This window comes from Pipistrellus hanaki (genome assembly GCF_964339955.1).
Source record: "Pipistrellus hanaki genome assembly, chromosome: 10".
Classification (NCBI taxonomy): Eukaryota; Metazoa; Chordata; class Mammalia; order Chiroptera; family Vespertilionidae; genus Pipistrellus; species Pipistrellus hanaki.
Window position 1 is genome coordinate 50,531,170 of NC_140512.1, and position 20,664 is coordinate 50,551,833.

The following is a 20,664-nucleotide window of genomic DNA, read 5'->3' on the forward strand; positions in this document are numbered from 1 at the left end:
AGCATCACACATCTGCATTTTCACACAGGGCGAGGGAGTGGACAAAACCAAGGTGTCTATGGCGGTGCTTTGACAATGAACATCGATCTTAAATGTTGCTGCCACAAGAAAGCAGACAATCCTGTGATGTGTCAGGTGTTCGCTCACACCACACTGGCAAGCACATTGTAAATATATACGCATATCAAAAAACACATTGCACACCTTAAACTTGTTCTATGTCAGTTATATCTCAATACAAAATAGTTAATTCATTAATTAAAGAAATACCAAAAAAATATTATCTTGGAAAAACACTACCATTTTGCTTGGGAGAATCAAAGTGGTTTGGTCCTAGGTCTAGACACAGCCCAGAAAGCAGGGTGTCATGAATGCGAAGGGAGAAAGGGGTCACTCATGAGCCCCTGGACCATTCCCTGCACATACAGCACCTATGCATGACCCCGGCACCTCTCCACTCTGCTCCCCACAACCTGCCAACTCCCATCCCTGCAGGCCCTGGCAGAAGGCTCTGGCTTTGGCTGAAGGTGCCAACATCTCCAGGTCTAGCTCCAGGGAAGGACGCGACACTCAGCCCAGACAGTTCAGTGACTTTGCTGTCCTCAAGGCAACTCTGGGCTCTGCAGCCCAGCTCAGCCCTGCGTCTGGGAGCAGCCTGCCGCCTCCCACTGCAGCCCTCGCCCCGGCTCTGGTATGTGTGCGGACAGGGACGGCAGCCAGCTCTTCGCCGGGCTCTCTAACAAGTTCCACGAGTCTGTTTGCTAAAGAAAAATTCCAGTGGGCGCATCCAACACATGGAACTCAAGTGCAGATTTATATTTGTCCAGCCCAGTGCCAAGGAGATCACATGCCCCGTGAGTCACTCCAGATGTGCTCAAAAACAGAGTCTCTCTGTGGCCGCCCAGTCCCCCAATCCCAGGGAGAGTCCGACAGACAGGTCCCCCGCCCTCGCCCCCAGGAGGCAGCCTCTGCCTCCACCCTCTGAGGCGGGAGAGGGCGTTGGCTCTTGGGGAGAGGGAAAGGTGGGAAGAGCGGTGCCGGCTCCTGGAGGACAGGGACGGGCACACCTGTAGCTCCTGGGGTCCCCCTGGGTTTGAGGCGAGCCCTCACCTGCGTGGAGGAGAAGATGTGCTGGAGGACGCTGCTGCTGCTGCTGCTGTGTTACGATGCTCAGGCCACCGTGTCCCACAGGTGGAGCAGGGGTGAGTTGCTTTTTACTATCTGTCTGATGCTCATCATTCTTTTCTTTTTCTTTTTTTTAATACAACTAGGAATTGGGGAGAGGGGATTAGAAACCCCATTTCCTCCTTTAATCTCATCTCTGGGGATGGCTTTGTGCTTCTTGACAAGTGAGAGGTGCTGGGAGGTGAAGGGGGACATGACACTGAAAGAGACCAAAGCGCTGAGGGGACTTGGTCAAGGTGGGAAGGCAGGGGGCATCCCTCTCTGGACGCCAGGGCCAAGTCCTCTTTGCTTCCTGGAGGGTACACAGACCTCCCCACCCCATCCCCAGCTCCCCTCCCCCAGGCTGCTGCCCTGGGCAGGCGTGCGGAGAGCAGGTGTCCAGGTGAGATGTGCCAACGCCTGGGAGCAGGGGTGACAGCTGCTCCCTGGGGGCCTGGCTGGAGTGGACTCTCTGCAGCAGGCAGAGCAGGCCCAGCGGCAGGAGAGGAAGGGAAAGTCTTCAGCATCCTTGTGTCTGCCTGCCTGCCGCCCCCACCAGCGCCCAGCCCTTCTCGGACACAGTCCCTCAGAGCCACATGCCATCTGCCCAGGACCAGCTCCAGGTGGCCGACGGCGACAGCACCCCCAGCCAGTGGGAGTTCATCGTTGTTAGGACCCAGAGCATTGACCGCTCATGCCGATCTGGACTGACATCTGCCCGCCCAGCCCCTAACGTCAACTAAGGTCTCTCTCCCAGAAAGAACGGGGAAGAGGCAGGCTCAGGTGTTTAGAGAGATCCAAACGAGGCTCAGGACTGGCATGGGGGGGTGGGGGGAGATGAGCCTCCCGGGTCCCAAGGAGAGTGTCAGGGAGGAAGGCCCGGCTGGGTGGGGACAGAGGGCACAGAGCAGATGGTCCTGGAATGGAGGGGGCTGGGCACTGCACTTATTTGGGGCTTTCTTCCCTCATTTTTACGCCTGAGGCTAGGGACTCGCCAGTTCTCTGAACTGAGCTGTGAAATGAGTGTTGCCCTGGGGTCAATAATTAATGGAACGTTTTCCTTTATTTCCAGTAAGACCACTACACACACACACACGCACACACACACGCACACCACCCTGCTCATCGTGTGGACAAACTTTGGGGCAACAGTTGGAAGGAAACAGAGAGCAAAGAGACATTGGAGCTATGTCCTGCCACTCTCCCTACGTGACCCTAGGGGCCTTTCTTAATTAGCCTATAAGAAAGGTGATACAGTCCACTCTAGGCTGTTCGAAAGCCTGATGAGATGATCTGATTGCAACAGGCTTGTAAACACGATAACCACGTCAGGAGCTACCCCACGAGGATCTCACAGAATTGGACTCTGCCTCTGACGGGGCTGTGTGACCTCTGGCCAGTCTTTTAACTTCTCTGAGCCTTTGCTCACTAACAGATACCATAGTAGCAATACCAAAACTTACCTTCCCTGTGTGGTTGTGAGACTCAGGTTAAAAATGTACAATGCTTTGTAAACGATGAAGCGCTATATAAATGTTAGCCACTTAAAAATTAAATCATTCTATTAAAAAAAAAAATAGCTTGAGATTCTCAACAGACAGTTTTATAGCAACATCCTGGGAGCAACTGCTCCGGCCCCACCCAGCCCTCACTGGGGAAGGGCTACCCCAAAAACAAGACAACCAGGAAGCGGGCCCAGCGACCTAGAGGCGAGAGGCCCAGGCAAGAGGCGGTGAGGCAGCCGGTGCTAAGCACTGGATTACTGGTGCACGTCAGTGCGCAGTCAACAAAGATACGGAGCGCTCCAGCCCTCATCAAAGCCTTCCACATAGTGCATCTTTCTTCACGTTTAACATTTTTTCCCTACTTAAATTGCCGAAATGGGAGTCACACCCAAATATAAACCATTTTTCCAGATGTACTTACTGTTCCTTTCACCTTCATCCTTACCCCATCCCACCCCAAACCCAGGCCTAATTCCCTTTGGAAACAGCCTCAGGGTGACCACCCCTCTAAGATCCTCCTCCAACAACCCCGTCCCAGCCCTCCTCCTCCCCCACCCCCTCTCCACCCTCCTGCCTGTGCCCTCTCCCACTCTCCCCACCCCTGCACAACCTCTCTCCCCCCACAACCCCCCCACGTGTGGAAATGTAGAGATAAACCCAAGGGAACACACCCTGTGGTCAGGACACCCCTTTTCTTACCGGTCATTCCCCTGAGAAGCGCTCTCTAGGATTCGGCCCTGGGAGGTAGCTTTCCATGTGCCAGGTCGCTGTTCCAGCCCCACTAGCGTGATTCAGACCAAGTGACTCACCTGCGGTGAGCGTGGCCCGCCGGCAACTGGGCACACCTGGCCCAGTCCCAGCAGCCCCAGCTCCTGCCGGAGCAATGCCGGGGGCTGGAGACCACCGGCCAGTCTTTGGAGGAGGGGGGGGGGGGAGAGAATATATGCATTAATTACCGTGTAAATATATTTTTATTAAATACATATAAATTATTTCTCTTTTAAAAATATATGCTTTTATTGATTTCAGAGAGGAAGGGAGAGGGAGAGAGAGATAGAAACACCAAAGATGAGAGAATCATGGATTGGCTGCCTCCTGCACGCCCCTCACTGGGGATCAAGCCCCAAATCCAGGCATGAATCCACCTATGACCTCTGGTTCATCGGTCGCTGCTCAACCATTGAGCCACACCTTCAGGCAAATTGTTCCTTTTTGAAGCAGTGTCATAGGGAAGGGTGGCCCTCGGTGCGTGGTGGGATTTGTCATCTCCCCGTGTCCGTTGTCTTGGGGTTTGCCCTTGCATCAGGATGAAGCCAAGGGCCTGAGGTGGGTGTCTAGCAGGTGCTGACGGATTGGGGGGAGCATTAGAGTGGCCCCACTTACTCCGCAGTCACTCCGGGAGCCGGTGCTATGCTGACCAGGGACAGGTAAGGACACGGAGGAAGGGAGGTGGGAATGTGCCCAGATCACCCCGCGGCAAGGACCCAGCTGGATTCTGACCCCCACCTGCTCTGGCCTCAGAGTCTGGCTGTCACTCACCCTCCCACTCTCCCAGCAGCCCCCAGACCCCTGGGGCGGCAGGACCGTCTGGCCAGGAGGAGCCAGGGAGCCGCCGAGCGGGCTGGGCTCCCAGACGCCCTTCCAGCAGCGCGCCCGGGGCTGAGCCCGCCGCTCAGAAGATCGCTGTTTCTAAAGGGCTGGCCCTGGAGCAGCAAGTAAATGACATCAGTAGGATCTGGCAAATGATCTTTGAAAAACCAGAGCCTCTCCTTTCCACACCCAGGCCTTTTCCACAGCGCGGCTCCCCCTGATGCATTAACAATGTCCCTGTGTTTGGCGCGAAGCGGGCTGCAGCCCGACCCCCTCCAGCAAGCCCGGCACCGGCGCCGGGTACAGCTCCTGGGGACCCAAGGGGTGCTTGATACGGCTCCGGGTCCGGTACACGGAACCTCTTGGGGTGGGAGGAAGAGGCGGTTCTTATCCCAGATTATTAAAAAAAAAAAACACACACACACACACACACACACACACAAAACAAAAACAAAAACAAAAACAAAACAAAAAAAACCCACAAAAAAACGAAGGGAGCCGAAACTGGTTTGGCTCAGTGGCTAGAGCATCGGCCTGCAGACTGAAAGGTCCCAGGTTCGATTCCGGTCAAGGGCATGTGCCTTGGTTGTGGGCACATCCCCAGTGGGGGGTGTGCAGGAGGCAGCTGATCCGTGTTTCTCCCCCATCGATGTTTCTAACTCTATCCCTCTCCCTTCCTCTGTAAAAAATCAATAATATATATATATATATATATATTTTTTTTAAATGAAGGGAAGGCCGGGTTCCAAGTCAAAACAGGCTCCTTCCTTTAGGGAAGCTTTGGCCCTTGCGTCTGAGCAAGAGGGCTTGGAGGGCTGAGACCTGGGGACGGTGCCCGCCGTGCCTGAGACCATGTCCTCCCGGCCAGAGCAGGGGCTCCTGGGAGATGCAGGCAGGCCTCGGGCTTCCGGAGACCACACCTGCTCTCTGATAAGGAGCCAGGACCTGCAACTGCGACTAAGTTCTAAAACCACCCTGTTAGGAAGAGAAAGGCTTAGTGAAGCACATGGTTGGACAAGAATGGAAGATCGCTCATGTGTTTCTATGGAATCATTTATTCATTCAACAAACAGTCCTGGGCAGGAAGCTGGGCACTGGGAATCCAGTGGCCAAAAGGGACAACACCCCATGCCTTGGCAGAGCTGACATTCTAGTGATGGGAAACAGACACACATAGAAATAAAACGTCTGGTTTGTCAGATGGCAATAAAAGTAGGAACAGAGGGTACCCAGGACTATCATCTTAAATAAGGTAGTCAGGGAGGGCTCCCCGAGGCGGCGACTGAAGACCTGAAGGAACTGTGGGTGTTCCAGGCAGAAGGAACAGAAGTGCACAGGCCTGTGGCAGAAGCGCCCCCGGGGCTCAAGAAGCAGTGAGAGGGCCTGTGGCTGGGGCCATGAGCGGGGAAGGTAGCGGGTGAGAAGTCACATCCTGTAGCACCGGCTGGCATTTGAAGAACTTTGGGAAGCCTTCGAGAGTCCTGGGCAGAGGAGTGGCATCTGGCCTGTGTTTGCACAGAATCACTTTAGCGGCTGCGTTAGGAACAGAGGAGGGCGGGAGCCAAGGATGAAGGCAGAGGCACCAGCAGGAGAAGCGCTCAAGGCTTGGACCGGGGAGCTAGCAAGGATGTGGCAAGAAGTCGCCAGATTCCAGATCCATTCTGAAGGTAGAGCCAACAAGGCTCGCTGATGAGTTAGACTCGGGATGTGAAAGAAAAAGCCAAGGACGGCTCCCAGGTTTTGGGCCCGAGCAACGGAGAGAGATGGGAGGAAGGCAGAGAATCAGGAGATGTGTGTGTGTGTGTGTGTGTGTGTGTGTGTGTGTGTGTGTGTGTTGGGGGCTAGGATTGGCCCGGGAATCAGGAGAGATAACTGTAACATGCTCAAAAGGAGGTTCCTGTACGCAGGTGCATCTATAGAAGTCTGGCCTGGAAAGAACAAGCTGGAAGTCAATAGGGAAGTGAGGCTAAGAGAGGAGATGCTCCCAGACAAGGCTAGAACTCTGCGATCTGAGGGGGGGAGGGGGGAAGAGGAAGAGTAGACAGCGAGGCAAGATTTTTTTTAGTCGAAGAAGTGACACGTTTTCATGTTGACGTGAACGATCCAGTGGAGAGGGAAAAGGAACCACGTAGGAGAGAAGGGTGGAGAGGTGAGCACCAGTTTTCTCGGAGACTTCACACTTGTGGGAAAGTGGGGTCTAGACAGGAGTGCCCACAGTCACAGAAGCAGTGTCTGGGCAAGAGGCAGGTGACTGGTGTAAGGAGGAAGCAGATGGGGTGAAATCGTCGTCCATGTCACAGTGAAATGGAGCAAGAAATGGGAGAAATGGTCGGGAAGCATGTCAGGGCCTGTGTGAGAATAATGAGGGATTTCAAGTGAGACCACGCGTGTGCGTCCTCTAGCCACGTTCAGGCGCACCGGTGCCGGTGGGAAAGGTGAGGAGGCGGGCTGTGCTTTATGCCAAGTGATTGCGAAGGAGCAAAGAGGGGGCAGAGGAGGGGAGGACACGTGTCAGAGCGCGATCACAGGGCTGTAGGCCCTGACATTGCAGAGCACATTATAAATCAAAGTTAGAGGTTTTTTTTAATGTGTTCTTGATTTATGTTACATCCCATATCTATTCATTCATTCACCGTGCACATTATCCTTCCCGTAGTGATTCAGAACTGAGGAACACCCGGTCTTTGGCAGATGTGCCTACAAAAAGATAGCATTGTTCACCTATTGGCGAGTGGGTTTTGGAGCCTGAGATCTGGGTTTTCATTTCAGCCCTAGAGCAAGCAAATCCGATGGCTTCGGACAAGTTTCTTTCTTTCTTTTTCTTTTTTCTTTTCTTTAATATATTTTGATTTTTACAGAGAGGAAGAGAGAAGGATAGATAGTTAGAAACATCGATGAGAGAGAAACATTGATCAGCCGCCTCCTCACACCCCCTACTGGGGATGTGCCTGCAACCAAGGTACATGCCCTTGACCGGAATCAAACCTGGGACCTTTCAGTCCGAAGGCCGACGCTCTAGCCACTGAGCCAAACCGGTTTCGGCATCGGACAAGTTTCTTAACCTCCGAGTTTCTTCATCTCCGCACCGGATAGGATACTTACCTCACAAGGTGCACATGGAAAGCACAAAGCACGCTGATGGGCACCCGTAGGCTTGTGAGCTGTTGTTACGTTTGAGCTCACATTTTAACAACTTCGGCCTGAGGTCCCAATGTGCCTTTCCACAGAAGACAGGGACAGAACATGCTGTGACACAGGGTTCCTGCCCGTCTGGGCCCAATTTCTGCACTAACTCAGTGCATGTGGCATGGCCTTCGGCGAATGAATCATTTGTTTTGTGCTGGTCTATCTGACAGTATCGTAACCATTCAATCTCTCCCCGAGGCTCAGCGGTACAGGGAGTGCAGGAGGAGGAGACAGCTCACAGCCCCACCCCACGGCCAGCCGTGCGTGACACCGGGATTCTGGGAGTCCTCTCGCCCCCTGGTCTCCTGGTCACACCGCGTGGCCCTCCTGGCAGTCACATCCTGAAGAAATCACTGGAGACTGGGCTGGGCGTGGAGCGCTGAGTGGAGAACAAAGAAACAAACTGGCCCAGTTTTACACCAAAAACGTACACAAAGGCAGTGATTTTGACAAAAAGGTGTACCAGCAGCTCAGTCACTGTTCAGGTGGTACATAGGTGGGCTCGGGGTCCTCCTGCCAGGCCCTGGTTGCCCCAGCCTGCCCCCCCTCTCTCCTCCCTCAGAGGAGGAGTCTCTGCTGATGGCAGCTCAGGGCTCCTCCTCTCAGCCCTGGGAAGACTAGGCTGCCCCAAAGCCGACAGTGAGGAGGAGCTAAACCCAAAGTGACCTCCACAAATTTGGGAGATGAGACGGCAGGGAAAGGAAGCAAACCCAGCAAAGCATGCATGGAAGAGATGTTGTGTTTGGTTGTTGCCCTTTTTTTAATTATTTTTTTTATTTTTTATAGCTGGGTTTTTTGTAAATCATTTCAAAATAGAGGATTGGGCCTGCACTCAGAGCCCAGCTACCGAGTCACGCAGTCACCGAGGACAAGTGCAAGGCTGGCGGTTGCGGGCAGGTGTGGGATGTGTAGGACGGACGCAGACACCACAGGACAGAGGAGGCACCGCGGTGGGCGGAGGGCTCACGGGAAGGCTTCCCGGAGACAGGGCTGTTTTTCCCGCCAAGCGGGAGCGAGTGTAGTTAAAGCTTTTACGCCCCTCTGGCAGCTGGCCAGCCTTTGTTCGGCCGCTTACATTCTGGCAGGGTCCAGGCTTCACCTCGATGGGCAAAAATACCGGGAGTGACTGTAGGTTAGCGTTGCGCCTGAATGTTTGGACAGGGAGCAGCCAGCCTGCAGCGTGCCCAGGGGAGAGGAAGTTACCTTGTCCCGTTGCTGAGGAGGGAGGCCCGGGCAGCGCTGGGATGGCCACCTAGAGCTCACTGCACCTGTGCCTGCCACACGCAGTCAAAGCGGCTGCAGCAATGCCAGGGGTGCCTGCAGGAGGCTGGGGCACTGGCTGAAGGAGGGAGAAGGGCGAGGCCCCCTTTTCAGATTCCTGTGCTCCCAACATACTTTCTGAAACAATTGTCCCTCCCCTGGCTGGTCTAGAGGCGGAACCATCTCTCGCAATCTTCCCCAAACTCTGTCATTATTTTGAAACGACGAGAACAAGGGCTATTGGGAACAACGCTTCCATGATGAACCTTGGTTTTGAGTCAGGAGGTATTTCCTCCCCACCTCTTTGAGGATGAGGGGCCCTTGGGCGAGCATGTTGGAGTGTCCTGTCCCAGGGAAATGACTGGGTGAAGAAAGGCAGCTCTAGCGGGTGGGTAACCTTCCCAGAGGCAGCCCCGGCCTGACTGACGGCAGCAGAAAGGCTCCGTGCTGGGACACGCGTCCCCGCTGGCCCCCTCACCTGCCGGGTGGGAATGTTTTAAGGCCACCGATGCCTTTAGTGTCACAATAAGAGAAAGGCTGGAAGAAGAGTTAAAGAAGTAAAATTGCTCTCAGGTCTTATCCCGAGAAGAGGGTTCATCACACTTTCGTGGGAGGAGCACCCAGAAGCGGGTCACATCTTGGTCTTGGACCAGCTCTGGTCCTGGTGTCCTCTCCCGCCAACAAGAGTCAGAGCACACAACCTCTTGTGTCTCTGCTTTGCCTTGATCTCCTCAGACGAGCCTACAAGGCCTCCGATGGGAGTGAGCTTTGCATTTGGGCTGTACCTTTTTCTTCCTTTTTTTAAATGACATGATTTATTTTAAGTGCTTCCTAGATATAAACTCCTCAGGTGGTACAATGTGTCCATGTACTGCTCTTGGACTCAAGGTACCAAGCCATAGAGAGAATCTTATTTCCTCATTTATGCATTTGGGAAATCTCTCTATGCAATTACTTACGTTTTGTGTGTATTTTTTTTTGTTTTTGTTTTTGTTTGTTTGTTTGTTTTAATATATTTTATTAAGGTGAACAGACGTCCCGATTTTTTAAAAATATATTTTATTGATTTTTTACAGAGAGGAAGGGAGAGAGATAGAGAGCTAGAAACGTCGAAGAGAGGGAAACATCGACCAGCTGCCTCTTGCACACCCCCTACCGGGGATGTGCCCGAAACCAACGTACATGCCCCTGACTGGAATTGAACCTGGGAACTTTCAGTCCACAGACCAACGCTCTACCACTGAGCCAAACCGGTTTTGGCTTATGTTTTGTTTTTAATTGCTATTCTGGTGGTTCGACCTCTGTCAGGGCTTAAATAGTTATTTTGGACGGCAGCAGAAAGAAGAGTCAGCATCTAAGATTAAGGGGGATCTGACTAATGATTTAATATTTGACGTATCGCCCTGGTCCCAGTTACCTTAGGCGCAAGAAGCGGTGCCGTTTCCTATCAGCTGGCAGCAGGCATGGCCATCATGGGGCCGCAGGGGTAGGCACGGCTGTCTGCTCCCGGCCTGATAGGACCTAGAGAACTGCATGTACATATAATGATTACCGTATTTTCCGGCGTATAAGACGACCCCCTAATTTTACAGTTAAAACATAGGTTTAGGCCTATATTCGCTGTATAAGACTACCCTCCACTTCCGAGGCAACACCAGTTCTTTTTTTAATAGACCGCCTCTCTGACTCTGGCCAATCTGAGCAGGCATTTTACTGGAACACAGTGTAGCTTCGGGTACAGAACATGTACACTGTGTTCCAGTAAAAAGCCTGCTCAGATTGGCCAGAGTCAGAGAGGCGGTCTATTAAAAAAAGAACTGGTGTTGCCTCGGAAGTGGGGGGTAGTCTTATACAGCGAATATAGGCCTAAACCTATGTTTTAACTGTAAAATTAGGGGGTCGTCTTATACGCTGGAAAATACGGTACTCCTGCACTCAGTAACACTCTGTCTCCTCCTTGACGTAGCCTCATAAGGTCCTAGTTCTCTCTACCCGTAGCAGCATAGCAGCCCATCCATCCTCCTCCAGCTGCTGTTTCTAAATGCAACCACCAAGAAACAGCATTGACAAGTCATTGACTTGGTCCCAAATGCATTTCTAAGTCCGCTGGTCCTGGGGGGAACCCTGAGCCTGGCTCCTCGCTCCCCCAGAGCCACCTGTCAGGGTCTTGGGCAGCTCTCTTCCCTTCCTCTGTCACCTGTGTGCAGACTCTCAGCAGCTGTGCATCAGACGGCTGGGGAACAGCCAGCAGCCTGATCTTCTGATGAGAAGGGTTCACAATAAACATAAACTAGCCCCTCATACTGACCAGGCGCTAACATGGGCATCACTCTCAGAGAACAGTATCATTAGGGGGCTCAATTGTACAGTGTGAAGGGGTTTGTTGTTTGCTCATTTCTGTTTGATTTTTTAAAATATATTTTATTGATTTGTACAGAGGAAGAGAGAGAGATAGAGAGTTAGAAACATTGATGAGAGAGAGTCATCGATCATCTGCCTCTTGCACACCCCCTACTGAGGATATACCCGCAACCAAGGTACATGCCCTTAACTGGAATCGAACCCGGGACCTTTTAGTCCCCAAGCCGAAGCTCTATCCATTGAGTCAAACCGGTTTCGGCTCTGTTTGATTTTTAACAGAAGTTCCCTCGACATATGGGGTGGGCAAAAGTAGGTTTACTGTTATGAGTACTTGAAAAACAGAGTTAAAAAAGCTATTGCAATAATCATGGCCTGCATGTCTTTCTCCACACAAACAACCATAAACCTGCTTTTGTTGGCCCCTGTACACTACATACAGGGTGTCCAAAAAATGGATGCATACTTTAACAGCTGATGGCTCCACTTTGAAGATGAAATGTATTTTAATAAACACTGCCTTTGTAATTATTCGGAGTGTGCGTATACATGTTGGGGGACAGCCTATATTTTCCCAAGCTTTCTTTCTTTTTTTAAAAATATGTGTTTATTGATTTTTTCAGGGAGGAAGAGAGAAGGATAGAGAGTTAGAAACATTGATGAGAATCATCGATCAGCTGCCTCTTGCACACCCCCTACTGGGGATTTGCCTGCAACCAAGGTACATGCCCTTAACCGGAATCAAACCTGGGACCTTTCAGTCCGCAGGCCAACGCTGTATCCACTGAGCCAAACCAGTTTTGGCTTCCCAAGCTTTCTGGGCTGGTTCTGGTGAGCAGCCATGTTGGAAATCTCTGGTCTGACACAGGAACGTCTGACACACCCGGGGGCTTCCGGGACACATCAGAGCTGCCTGCCCCCTCTCCCGCTCACTGACACCACAGCTCCCAGTCCCTCACATGCGAGACCAGCTGGCTGACCCCAAGGTTACGGAGGGGAAGGCCACGTGCACAGCTGCTGGAGCCTCTTCCTTTGTTTCTTGCAGCCGTGCTGTTCCCTGCCGCCCATCGGCCCAAGAGATCATCCTCAATGCCCTTGAACCCCGTCCTGCAGAGCTCCCTGGAGGAAGTAGAACTGCTCTATGAGGTAGGCAGTGGCGCAAGTGGCCACATCACCCCAAAGGCATTGCAACTTTTCTGTGTGTTGGAGGAATGACCTGAGCCTCTGAAAATGAGCGTGTGTGTGAGTGTCTCCCCTCAACCTTGGGGACTGGCCTAGACTCCCTTTTGAGGCCATCCAATCGTGGCCATCCCAGAGTAAGGTATTTCTCGTATCTCCCCTCCCTTCCCATGTGCCAAACAGGGAGTGATGGCATTATGAGGTCACCAGAGACGAAATTAGAGGTTTAGGTTGGGCCCTAGGGTGCCACTCCCAGCACAGTAGCAGAGTCAACAGTCTCCAGCAAATGCCAGGAGGCAGGACTCATCACAGGGTTCAGGCAATGCCAAGCCGCTTGTCTGTCTCAGGTAACTGCCCACTGTGACAGCCCCATTTCTGACCACCTGGGCACCCCAAAGGCTCTCTTCCTCTGCCCCTCATCTCCACCACTCAGACCCGCTTCTCCAAACCACGGGTCACTTTCCCAAGGCCTCTTGATCCGATTCAGCAGTAAAATTCCAGGCTCATGGTCTGAGCGTTAGTTCTGGTCCTGCCACTCATGAGCCATGTGACCTTGTGTCAGCCACCGCGTCTCTGGGCCTGGATCTCCTCAAATGTTAAGTGAGGGATACAGTGATCTCCAAAATTCCCCCTGCCCCCTTGCCTTGGCATCCTCTGGCATCCTCCATGTTCCAGAACTCTCCGGCTAAGAAAGAGACAGCTGCTGCAGCCAGGTCCTACCCCGGGGAACTCACTGAGAATGCATAGCTCCACCGAGTCTTGGACATGGGAGGCACAGCACAGGGCCCTTTGAGAAGACAGTAGCATGGAGAGGGACGGAGCGGGGGAAGCTGCAAGCAGACACAAGTTAGAACCCCGAGTCCAGGAGGTGTTTACTAGGTCCCGAGGCGAGCCCAGCCCTGAGCGAGGGATGCCTGTGGCAGGCCCCGCCCCCACGCGTAAAGAACAGGTGAGAAGCGAGGACAGATCTTTGTATCCCACTTAATTCCTAGCACCGTTCTCTGCGTCCTTCAATCCCCCGCTTCTGATTTAAAGTTACCTGAAGTAGTTCATGATTTAGAAGACCTTTGGTGGGTGGGAGGGAGAGAGGGAAGAACGGGTTCATCTGGGACACCGGAAATAATAAATAGTCGTTTGTGCCAGGGACAGTGTTTGTACCAGGGTGTTCCTATTTGTCTTATTTACTTCCCACAATAGCCCTGTAAAGTATTTTTTTTAAAATATATTTTATTGATTTTTCACAGAGAGGAAGAGAGAGGGATAGAGAGTTAGAAACATTGATGAGAGAGAATCATCGATCAGCTGCCTCTTGCACATCCCCCACTGGGGATGTGCCTGTAACCAAGATACATGCCCTTGACCGGAATTGAACCCAGGACCTTTCAGTCCTCAGGCTGACGCTCTATCCACTGAGCCAAACCGGTTTCGGCTCTGTAAAGTATTGTTGCTACTAACCGTTTCACAGAGGAGGAAAATAAGGCTCAGAGAAGTTCAGTAAGTCACCCAAGTGGGTGGGAAATGTCAGAACTGGAACCCAGGTCTCTTGGATTCCAAAGCTCTTTCCACAGCAGCCTCCCCACATGAAGGCGTGTGTGAGGATGGGAACAATGGAGTCCTCAGCAATGCCCCGATGCTTCATGTGTTTCCGTCCCTCATGTCTCTTCCCAGTTCCTGCTGGCCGAGCTGGAGATCAGCCCTGACCTGCAGATCTCCATCAAGGACGAGGAGCTCGCCTCTCTCAGGAAGGCCTCCGCCTTCCGCACCGTCTGCAACGACGTGATCCCCAAGCGCATCCCGGACATCCGCCGGCTCAGCGCCAGCCTCGCCAGCCTCCCCGGCCTCCTGAAGAAAGAGGACTTTGAAAGGACAGCGCTGACCCTGGCCTACGCGGCCTACCGCACGGCCCTGTCCCGAGGGCATCAGAAGGACATCTGGGCCCAGTCCCTCCTCAGCCTTTTCCAGGCCCTGAGGCAGGACCTGCTGCGGTCCTCAGGCTCCAGAGTGTCTGCCTGAGAGGCTGGCCCACCCCAGGACCTCGGAGCGGGGCCCAGCACACACAGTAATCCAGAAATTCTTCATTCTCCACTCCGTTTATAGGGACCAGCAACAAAGCACATGCCGCCAGCTCAGAGTAGCAGAGATAAAGTAATCATTCGGCCCCACGCTCTTGACCCGTGGTAGCTTCCTGACAGGCGCACCTGATTCATGTCATAAGGTGACCTGGGCCGGAAGCAAGGGATGGAGTGGTCATTCAAGATGCCTGCAGAGGCCGAACGGTGTGCCTGGTGACATGCAGAGTCTAAGACCGCTTCCACACTGCGTGACTGCCACAAAGCCCCACAAGGGAGGACAGAGCTGGAGGAGACATCATAGAGGTTTGAGCATGGTGGGGAGATGGGGGACAGAGTTCTTTGGTCCTAAGAGATCGGGGTGCTGAGTTAAATGCACATTTTTCTGAAGGTTCTGTAGTAAGAAAGAACAAAGCTAGAGCGACAGGCAAATAAGAACTTTGTTAGCCAAGGATAGACTCTTCACTTTTTCTAAGAGTGGCCGAGAAGAGTGAGTTAGAAAACGGGTAACTGTCTGACCTGTATGTCTTGATTCTTCTTATCTGAGGGCTGGTCTACCACCAACAGAGAAGCCAAGCTAATGCAGAGAGTCATGCTAGCAAAGAGGGCCCCCCCCCCCCCCCGAATACTCTTTAAGTATCAGACTACTTAGCATCATAAGAGACTCGCTGCTTCAAATACAACTGGTTTTCAGATGGCAGAATTTTACCCTTTCAAGGACAGTTTTTCATGTTAGCGATATTGACCTGATAGCTTTTGAAACCACGCAGATGGAATGCCTTAAGCCAGTGGTTGGCAAACTCATTCGTCAATAGAGCCAAATATCAACAGTACAACGATTGAAATTTCTTTTGAAAGCCAAATTTTTTAAACTTAAACTTCTTCTGACACCACTTCTTCAAAATAGACTCGCCCAAGCCGTGGTATTTTATGGAAGAGCCACACTGAGTCAAGGGGCCAAAGAGCTGCATGTGGCTCTCGAGCCACAGTTTGCTGACCACTGCCTTAAGCTTTTATTTAGTCGCTCTGAACCATCCAAAGGAAGGAGTTGGATAGCATAATCTCCAAGGTTCTCCGACTCCTGACATTTCCACAGTTGTTTATCTAACTGTGAGGTCTGCTGGACTACTGTGCCAGCCCGGCAGGTCCCAGGCGTGGCTCGCTCGGTCTCGGGGTGAGTTCTGCTGCCTTCCTCGCTGACGGGCAAGAAGAGTGCGCTTTTCTCTGTGACCAACATCGCTTGCTTCTTGCATTTTGTTCTTTCTTAGCTTCCGTCACCTGAAAATCGGGATGGCTGGGCTTGTTATAACTCTGTGTTAACTGAGAGTTCCCAGATGAAGGCTCTGCTGAGCGAGGCATCTGGGTTCCAGTAAAGAGTCCCCACTTGCTCAGAGACCGCTCTGGCCTCCCCTAGCTTTGCAGCCTGGCCCTGGAGGCTGAAGTCCACGTAGTGTGATCCTTGAATGAGGGAGGACTCTTTGGGCTAAATTTTATTTCGAAATTGAAATTTAACAATTGTCATCTGATGATCACAACAGCTGGTCTGGACTTCTTTAAAAGCTTTGAACACGTGCGCTTTGCTAGCAGCCTGAGCTGCGTGATCTTTTTGGAGAAAAACTAGAATGCAGGAAGAAGGGGCCAGAGAAAAACGCAGCTTTGCATCCTGATGCTCTCGGATGCAGAAGACAATAACTCATGCCCCCTCCTTCTATCCTCTGATGGCACTGCTCATTTACCTCCCTCAAATGCACGCTGATGAGAAATGCTTTTTTGCTCATTTTTCTTCTTCCTCATATTACCGGTTCTCTTTGACAAGGTCGCTCTGCTGGACTCTTTAATTTTAGTTTGTGTCTCTGCAGCTCTCTCTTTGGGCTTGATTCTGATTCTCTTCGCCCCCATTTCTTGAAGCCGCTCCAGGCGCCCCGGGGTTGACATTTGCACGCTATCTCTGCCGCCCGCATCTACCCTGAGCGCCCTGGCTTTCGGCCTCCTGTGGGTATCACTGCCTGATGAAAACAAAGATCAAAGTAGAGACAGGGGTGGGACTGCCCACAGGGCAGATCAACCTCACAATCTACCTTCACTGTACTTCTTGACGTGAGTGAGATTCTAAAGCGGTTAGCAGAGGCCTCGGCCCCAGGCACTGTGCAATTACTACCCTGACAGCAGTCTTGCATCCCATGCTGGGACGCCATCCCATCAGAAGGGGGTCTGAGAGCTTTCAGTCACCAGCTGGACAGACCCGCCAGTGGTCCCCTGCTTACCCTGTCATGCTATGCATGGCTGCTCCCAGTCAGGGGCCGTGAGTGGGAGGATGATTCCCAGATCAGGGAGAGCCATCTGTGGTGGTTCATTCACCCTGCAACAAAGCAGTGAAGGCACTTCTGTACTCGTTCATCCGGGTCCATATTTGTGTGGCAATACATGACAAAAAAAAAAAAAAAAATAGAAACAAGGAAAGCCTTAAAGACAAGAGAACATTTCATTTTCAGTAACCAGATACTTCAACACTATTTTAGTCTGGATACAAATTGTTTACCCACAGAACCATGACTTCATTTACATACAAAATCAAATGTAATGCTCATGACCGCCACCCCAAGCCCCACCTCTCTGCCCCATGCACAAGAAAGCAGAAGACTGGAGAGAAACAGAGCCTTCCATTCTGCCTTGTTCATGCCACACTGTACACACCACAGACACAACCGAGTCACCATGTGTCCCATTTACTCATCAACAGGATAGTTTGGGGTGTGGTGTTTGTAGTGGAAATTTGAGGGTCTAGAAATTCTGGAAGTTTCCTCCGTGGTTGGCATCCTCATGGCTACCTCTGGTGTCACTCAAGAGACTTTGGAAAATGTCTATGGGCTGTCATTGCTCTCTCCCCTCCCCTGGACTCCAGCTGAGAGAGAATCACGTAAGCGGTCAGTCAGAAGGTATTGCCACAGGTGAACTGGTCTAAGATCACATGCTTGTTAAATGACTTTACATGGCACCCCTTACTTTCCTAACCCATTTTGATGTCTTACTTTTCTTTATTATAGTAAAAAACAACAACAATACAAATTTACCATCCCAACCATTTTTAACTGTACGGAGATGTTAAAAGTTAACTATATGCACATTTTTCTGTGACAGATCTCTTGAATTTTTTCATCCTGAAAAAAAAACGGTATCTGTGGAACAATAACACCCCCTTTCCTGTCCCCCAGCCCCTGGCCACTACCATCCCATGTTCCGTTTCTAAGAGTTTGACTACTTTCAATACCTCATATAAGTGGTATTTGTCTTACATTTCTTAAATGCTGTATTCTGGAAAATGCTTTCTGCAACTGAAAAGTGGCTAGACTTCTGAAGAACTACTGGTCTTACTGTGTCATTCACCTTACCTAATTTTATTTAACAAATATTCGCTAATGGTGTAATAAATAAGTCATGATGGAGTTATTAGGCTCAGTGAAATCTTTGTTATCTCGGATTATCTCTTTTAGTCTGAATACAAATTAATTGTTTCCCCCACAAATAATTTTATAACCATGACTCCATTGCATATGAAATTTGAACTGGTTCGTGGGTTTAACAGCAACGTTGATTTCCACAGCTATTTATTATTATCCAGTCTCTTTAATATTTGCCACCAAACATCATACGTGTGGCACTGTCCATTCTGAGTTTCAAAATCATCACCAAAAAAAAAAGTTCAAAAGTGGTAAATACCGTAGTCTTTACCGGGCATTTAAAGAGATAAGCCATCACAGCCCATCCTATAACAGAAAGATAATCTCTCAGGGGACCTAGGCCATCCGCAGCCGCACCTGCCTTAGAAGTCAAGAAGAACTGGTTTTCTGGAGTCAGTTTTCCAGCCCCTTTAACTTTAGCCTGGGGACCATTTCCAACTGGTCCAGCTATTGATCTTGGAACGCCATTCCTTACATTCCATGATTTCACGAGAAGGTGGTTGCACAACCCTGGACTCTGCTCAGCGTCTTCTCTGGTAAAAAGCATCCGAGAAGAACATTTGAGCACCTACTCAGGCCAGCAAGACCACTGACATCTGGGCACCGAAGGCCTCTGAGGTGAGACGGGCATCTAGACTTTTCCAGATAGGCAGCTATCCTTCCAATTCTCTCTAGAAAGGTCTGGGCTTTCTTACAGTGACACCCTCTGCTGACCCGGGCACTTTATCAAACGCTCTGTGCCACCTGGGAAGTCTGGAAGGGTTCGTCCTGTGCACTCTGGGGCAAACGTCTCCAGAATTAATCATATATATATATATATATATATATATATATATATATATATATATTATTGATTTTGTACAGAGAGGAAGGGAGAGAGATAGAGAGTTAGAAACATCGATGGGAGAGAATCATCAATTAGCTGCCTCCCGCACACCCCCCACTGGGGATGCACCCGCAACCAAGGTACATGCCCTTGACCGGAATCGAACCCGGGACCTTTCAGTCCACAGGCCAACGCTCTATCCACTGAGCCAAACCGGTTTCGGCTAATCTTTTCTTTTCTCCCTGCCACCAGACACATCCTCCTCGGAAGGACTAGGCAGCAGTGGCCCTGCCAGGGCAAGGTCTGTGTCCTAGAGTCCCCTGCCTACAGCAAAGCAGAGCTTGGGGAAGCGGGGTTAGGTTTCCAATGATGGTCATCACTCCAGCCCCTAGGATGTCTGAGAAACAAAAATAAGCTTTGCAAGTTGCCTAAGTTGTGCAGAATCAGCAGGTCCCTGCTGGGTCCAATCAAGCCGCGCTGATTGGCTATGGGAATGGGCGGGGCTACTGCCTCTGTCCGGCTTCCTATAGGTGAGTGGAAGTTAAGGTGGGCCTCCAGCAAGATTTTGTCCCCTGACAACTAGGAATGTCTGGGACTTTTTTTTTTTTTTTTTTTTTTTTTTTTTTTTTTTTTTTTTTCCCTTGCTCCAGAGGCCCCGGGCTCCAGGCAAATCATAAGTGGAAAGTCAATTTGAAGGAAAGAAAGTTGAACCCAGTGAAGGTGCCAGGTGCCAGGAAAGAAGCCAGCCCTATCTGAAGTCTGCATCCTCTGCTGGCGAACTTGGGGGGCCTTGGTTTAAGGAAAGGGGGGTACTAGGGTTGGTTTGTTTTTTGAGGGAAGAAGGGGTCCAGTGAAGGAGCACAGGTAGGAAGTGAAGCTGGCACTGCCCGGAGGAGGCCACAGAGGAAGACAATGATGGAGGGCATGATGTACTCCTGGTATCTTCACATTTTTAAAGCCTTTCAATGACTTCTTCAAGGCCAACCAGCTACCGAAGAGGTGGGAATCTGATTGATTAAGGGGTCCTTTGCTGGCCCTGGCATGAAGTTACTCTATTACTGACCCAGCAGAGAGGGGACCCACTATGCCTCGGGGTACCATCCCTCCCCGGTTCCTTTTGGCTGGTGAAACCATGCTCACCAACCCCACCTAAAACAGGAGCGAGGCGCCCAGCCTTCTGTGCCAGCCGGGGCTGTAACTGCCCTCCCGTTCTGCCCCTCGCCGCCGCAGGACTCCGGGAGGCGAGAGAGGCGTGAGGAGTCTTCTGAACACGCGAAGGCATCTATCTGGCCGCCCAGCGGGCTCCGCTCAGGTCCGGGATGGGGCTGCTGAAGGGCCTTCTCGGGGCGAGGAAGCTGCTGCTGTCCATCCTGGTGCCGCTGCTGCTGCTGCCACTGCCCATGCTCCACCCCAGCAGCGTGAGTACCCGGTCCCCGGGGCCAGGCGGGGGTCAGGCAGGGGAGGCGGTGCAGGGGAGGGGGCGCCTAGGTATCTTCTCCTTGTTTTGTTGTTGGTTTGAAGAAATGGAAGTGTTTTCCTGGAGGAGGCTGAACTACTTTCTTCCTAAAAGCTGCCATGCCCGGCCCCCTATCTCATTCCCAGTCCCCCTTCCCCGCGCCCCAGAGGAAGGGCAGCTGAGCGGGCTGATGTGCCACACATCAGTGGCCTTCCTGACCCAGGGCGGCCCGTGTGCTGATAAGGACACCTCACCCGGCGGCTGTCAGGACTCGCATGTGCCCATCCGTAGGGGAGAGCAGCTGGGATGCTGGACGGCCTTCCCCGGGGGACACTGAGGAGGGGGTGGGGGGTGGGGGCAGACTTTTGGTGGCGGGTCTCCAGCTCTGATAACCAGGATTGTCCATTTCATCTCCAAAGTTCACTTTGAACTTTGAATTGAAAGCAGAGCTCAGCATCTTGCCCTGCTCCCTGGCCACCCCCTTTTCATTGTTTGCAACCTCTGTGTGGTCTTCTCTGTGTTCTTAAAGGAGAAATATCAAATGGCATGATAAAAAAACACACACAAAAAAAACACAAGCGCCCCCAACCCTAGACCATGACCTAGTGTTTGA

At 51.6% G+C, this 20,664-nt stretch overlaps 2 protein-coding genes across 2 annotated transcripts in view; both read left to right on the forward strand.

Annotated features, from left to right (window-relative positions):
* The first annotated feature begins 866 nt into the window (after positions 1–866).
* On the forward strand, positions 867–17,707 carry FAM180A (family with sequence similarity 180 member A). The gene is made up of 3 exons (XM_084896608.1): positions 867–1,202; positions 12,109–12,209; positions 13,911–17,707. Exons 1-3 carry the CDS (start codon positions 1,127–1,129, stop codon positions 14,253–14,255), a joined length of 522 nt encoding a protein of 173 aa, XP_084752734.1. The 5' UTR covers positions 867–1,126; the 3' UTR covers positions 14,256–17,707.
* A 1,533-nt stretch (positions 17,708–19,240) lies between these two features.
* Positions 19,241–20,664, forward strand: part of SLC13A4 (solute carrier family 13 member 4) — a 34,893-nt gene continuing 33,469 nt past the window's right edge. The window contains exon 1 of the mRNA XM_084896591.1: positions 19,241–20,013. Within this exon, the coding sequence (XP_084752717.1) occupies positions 19,915–20,013 (99 nt within the window). The 5' untranslated portion in view covers positions 19,241–19,914. The remainder of the gene's footprint in view (positions 20,014–20,664) is intronic.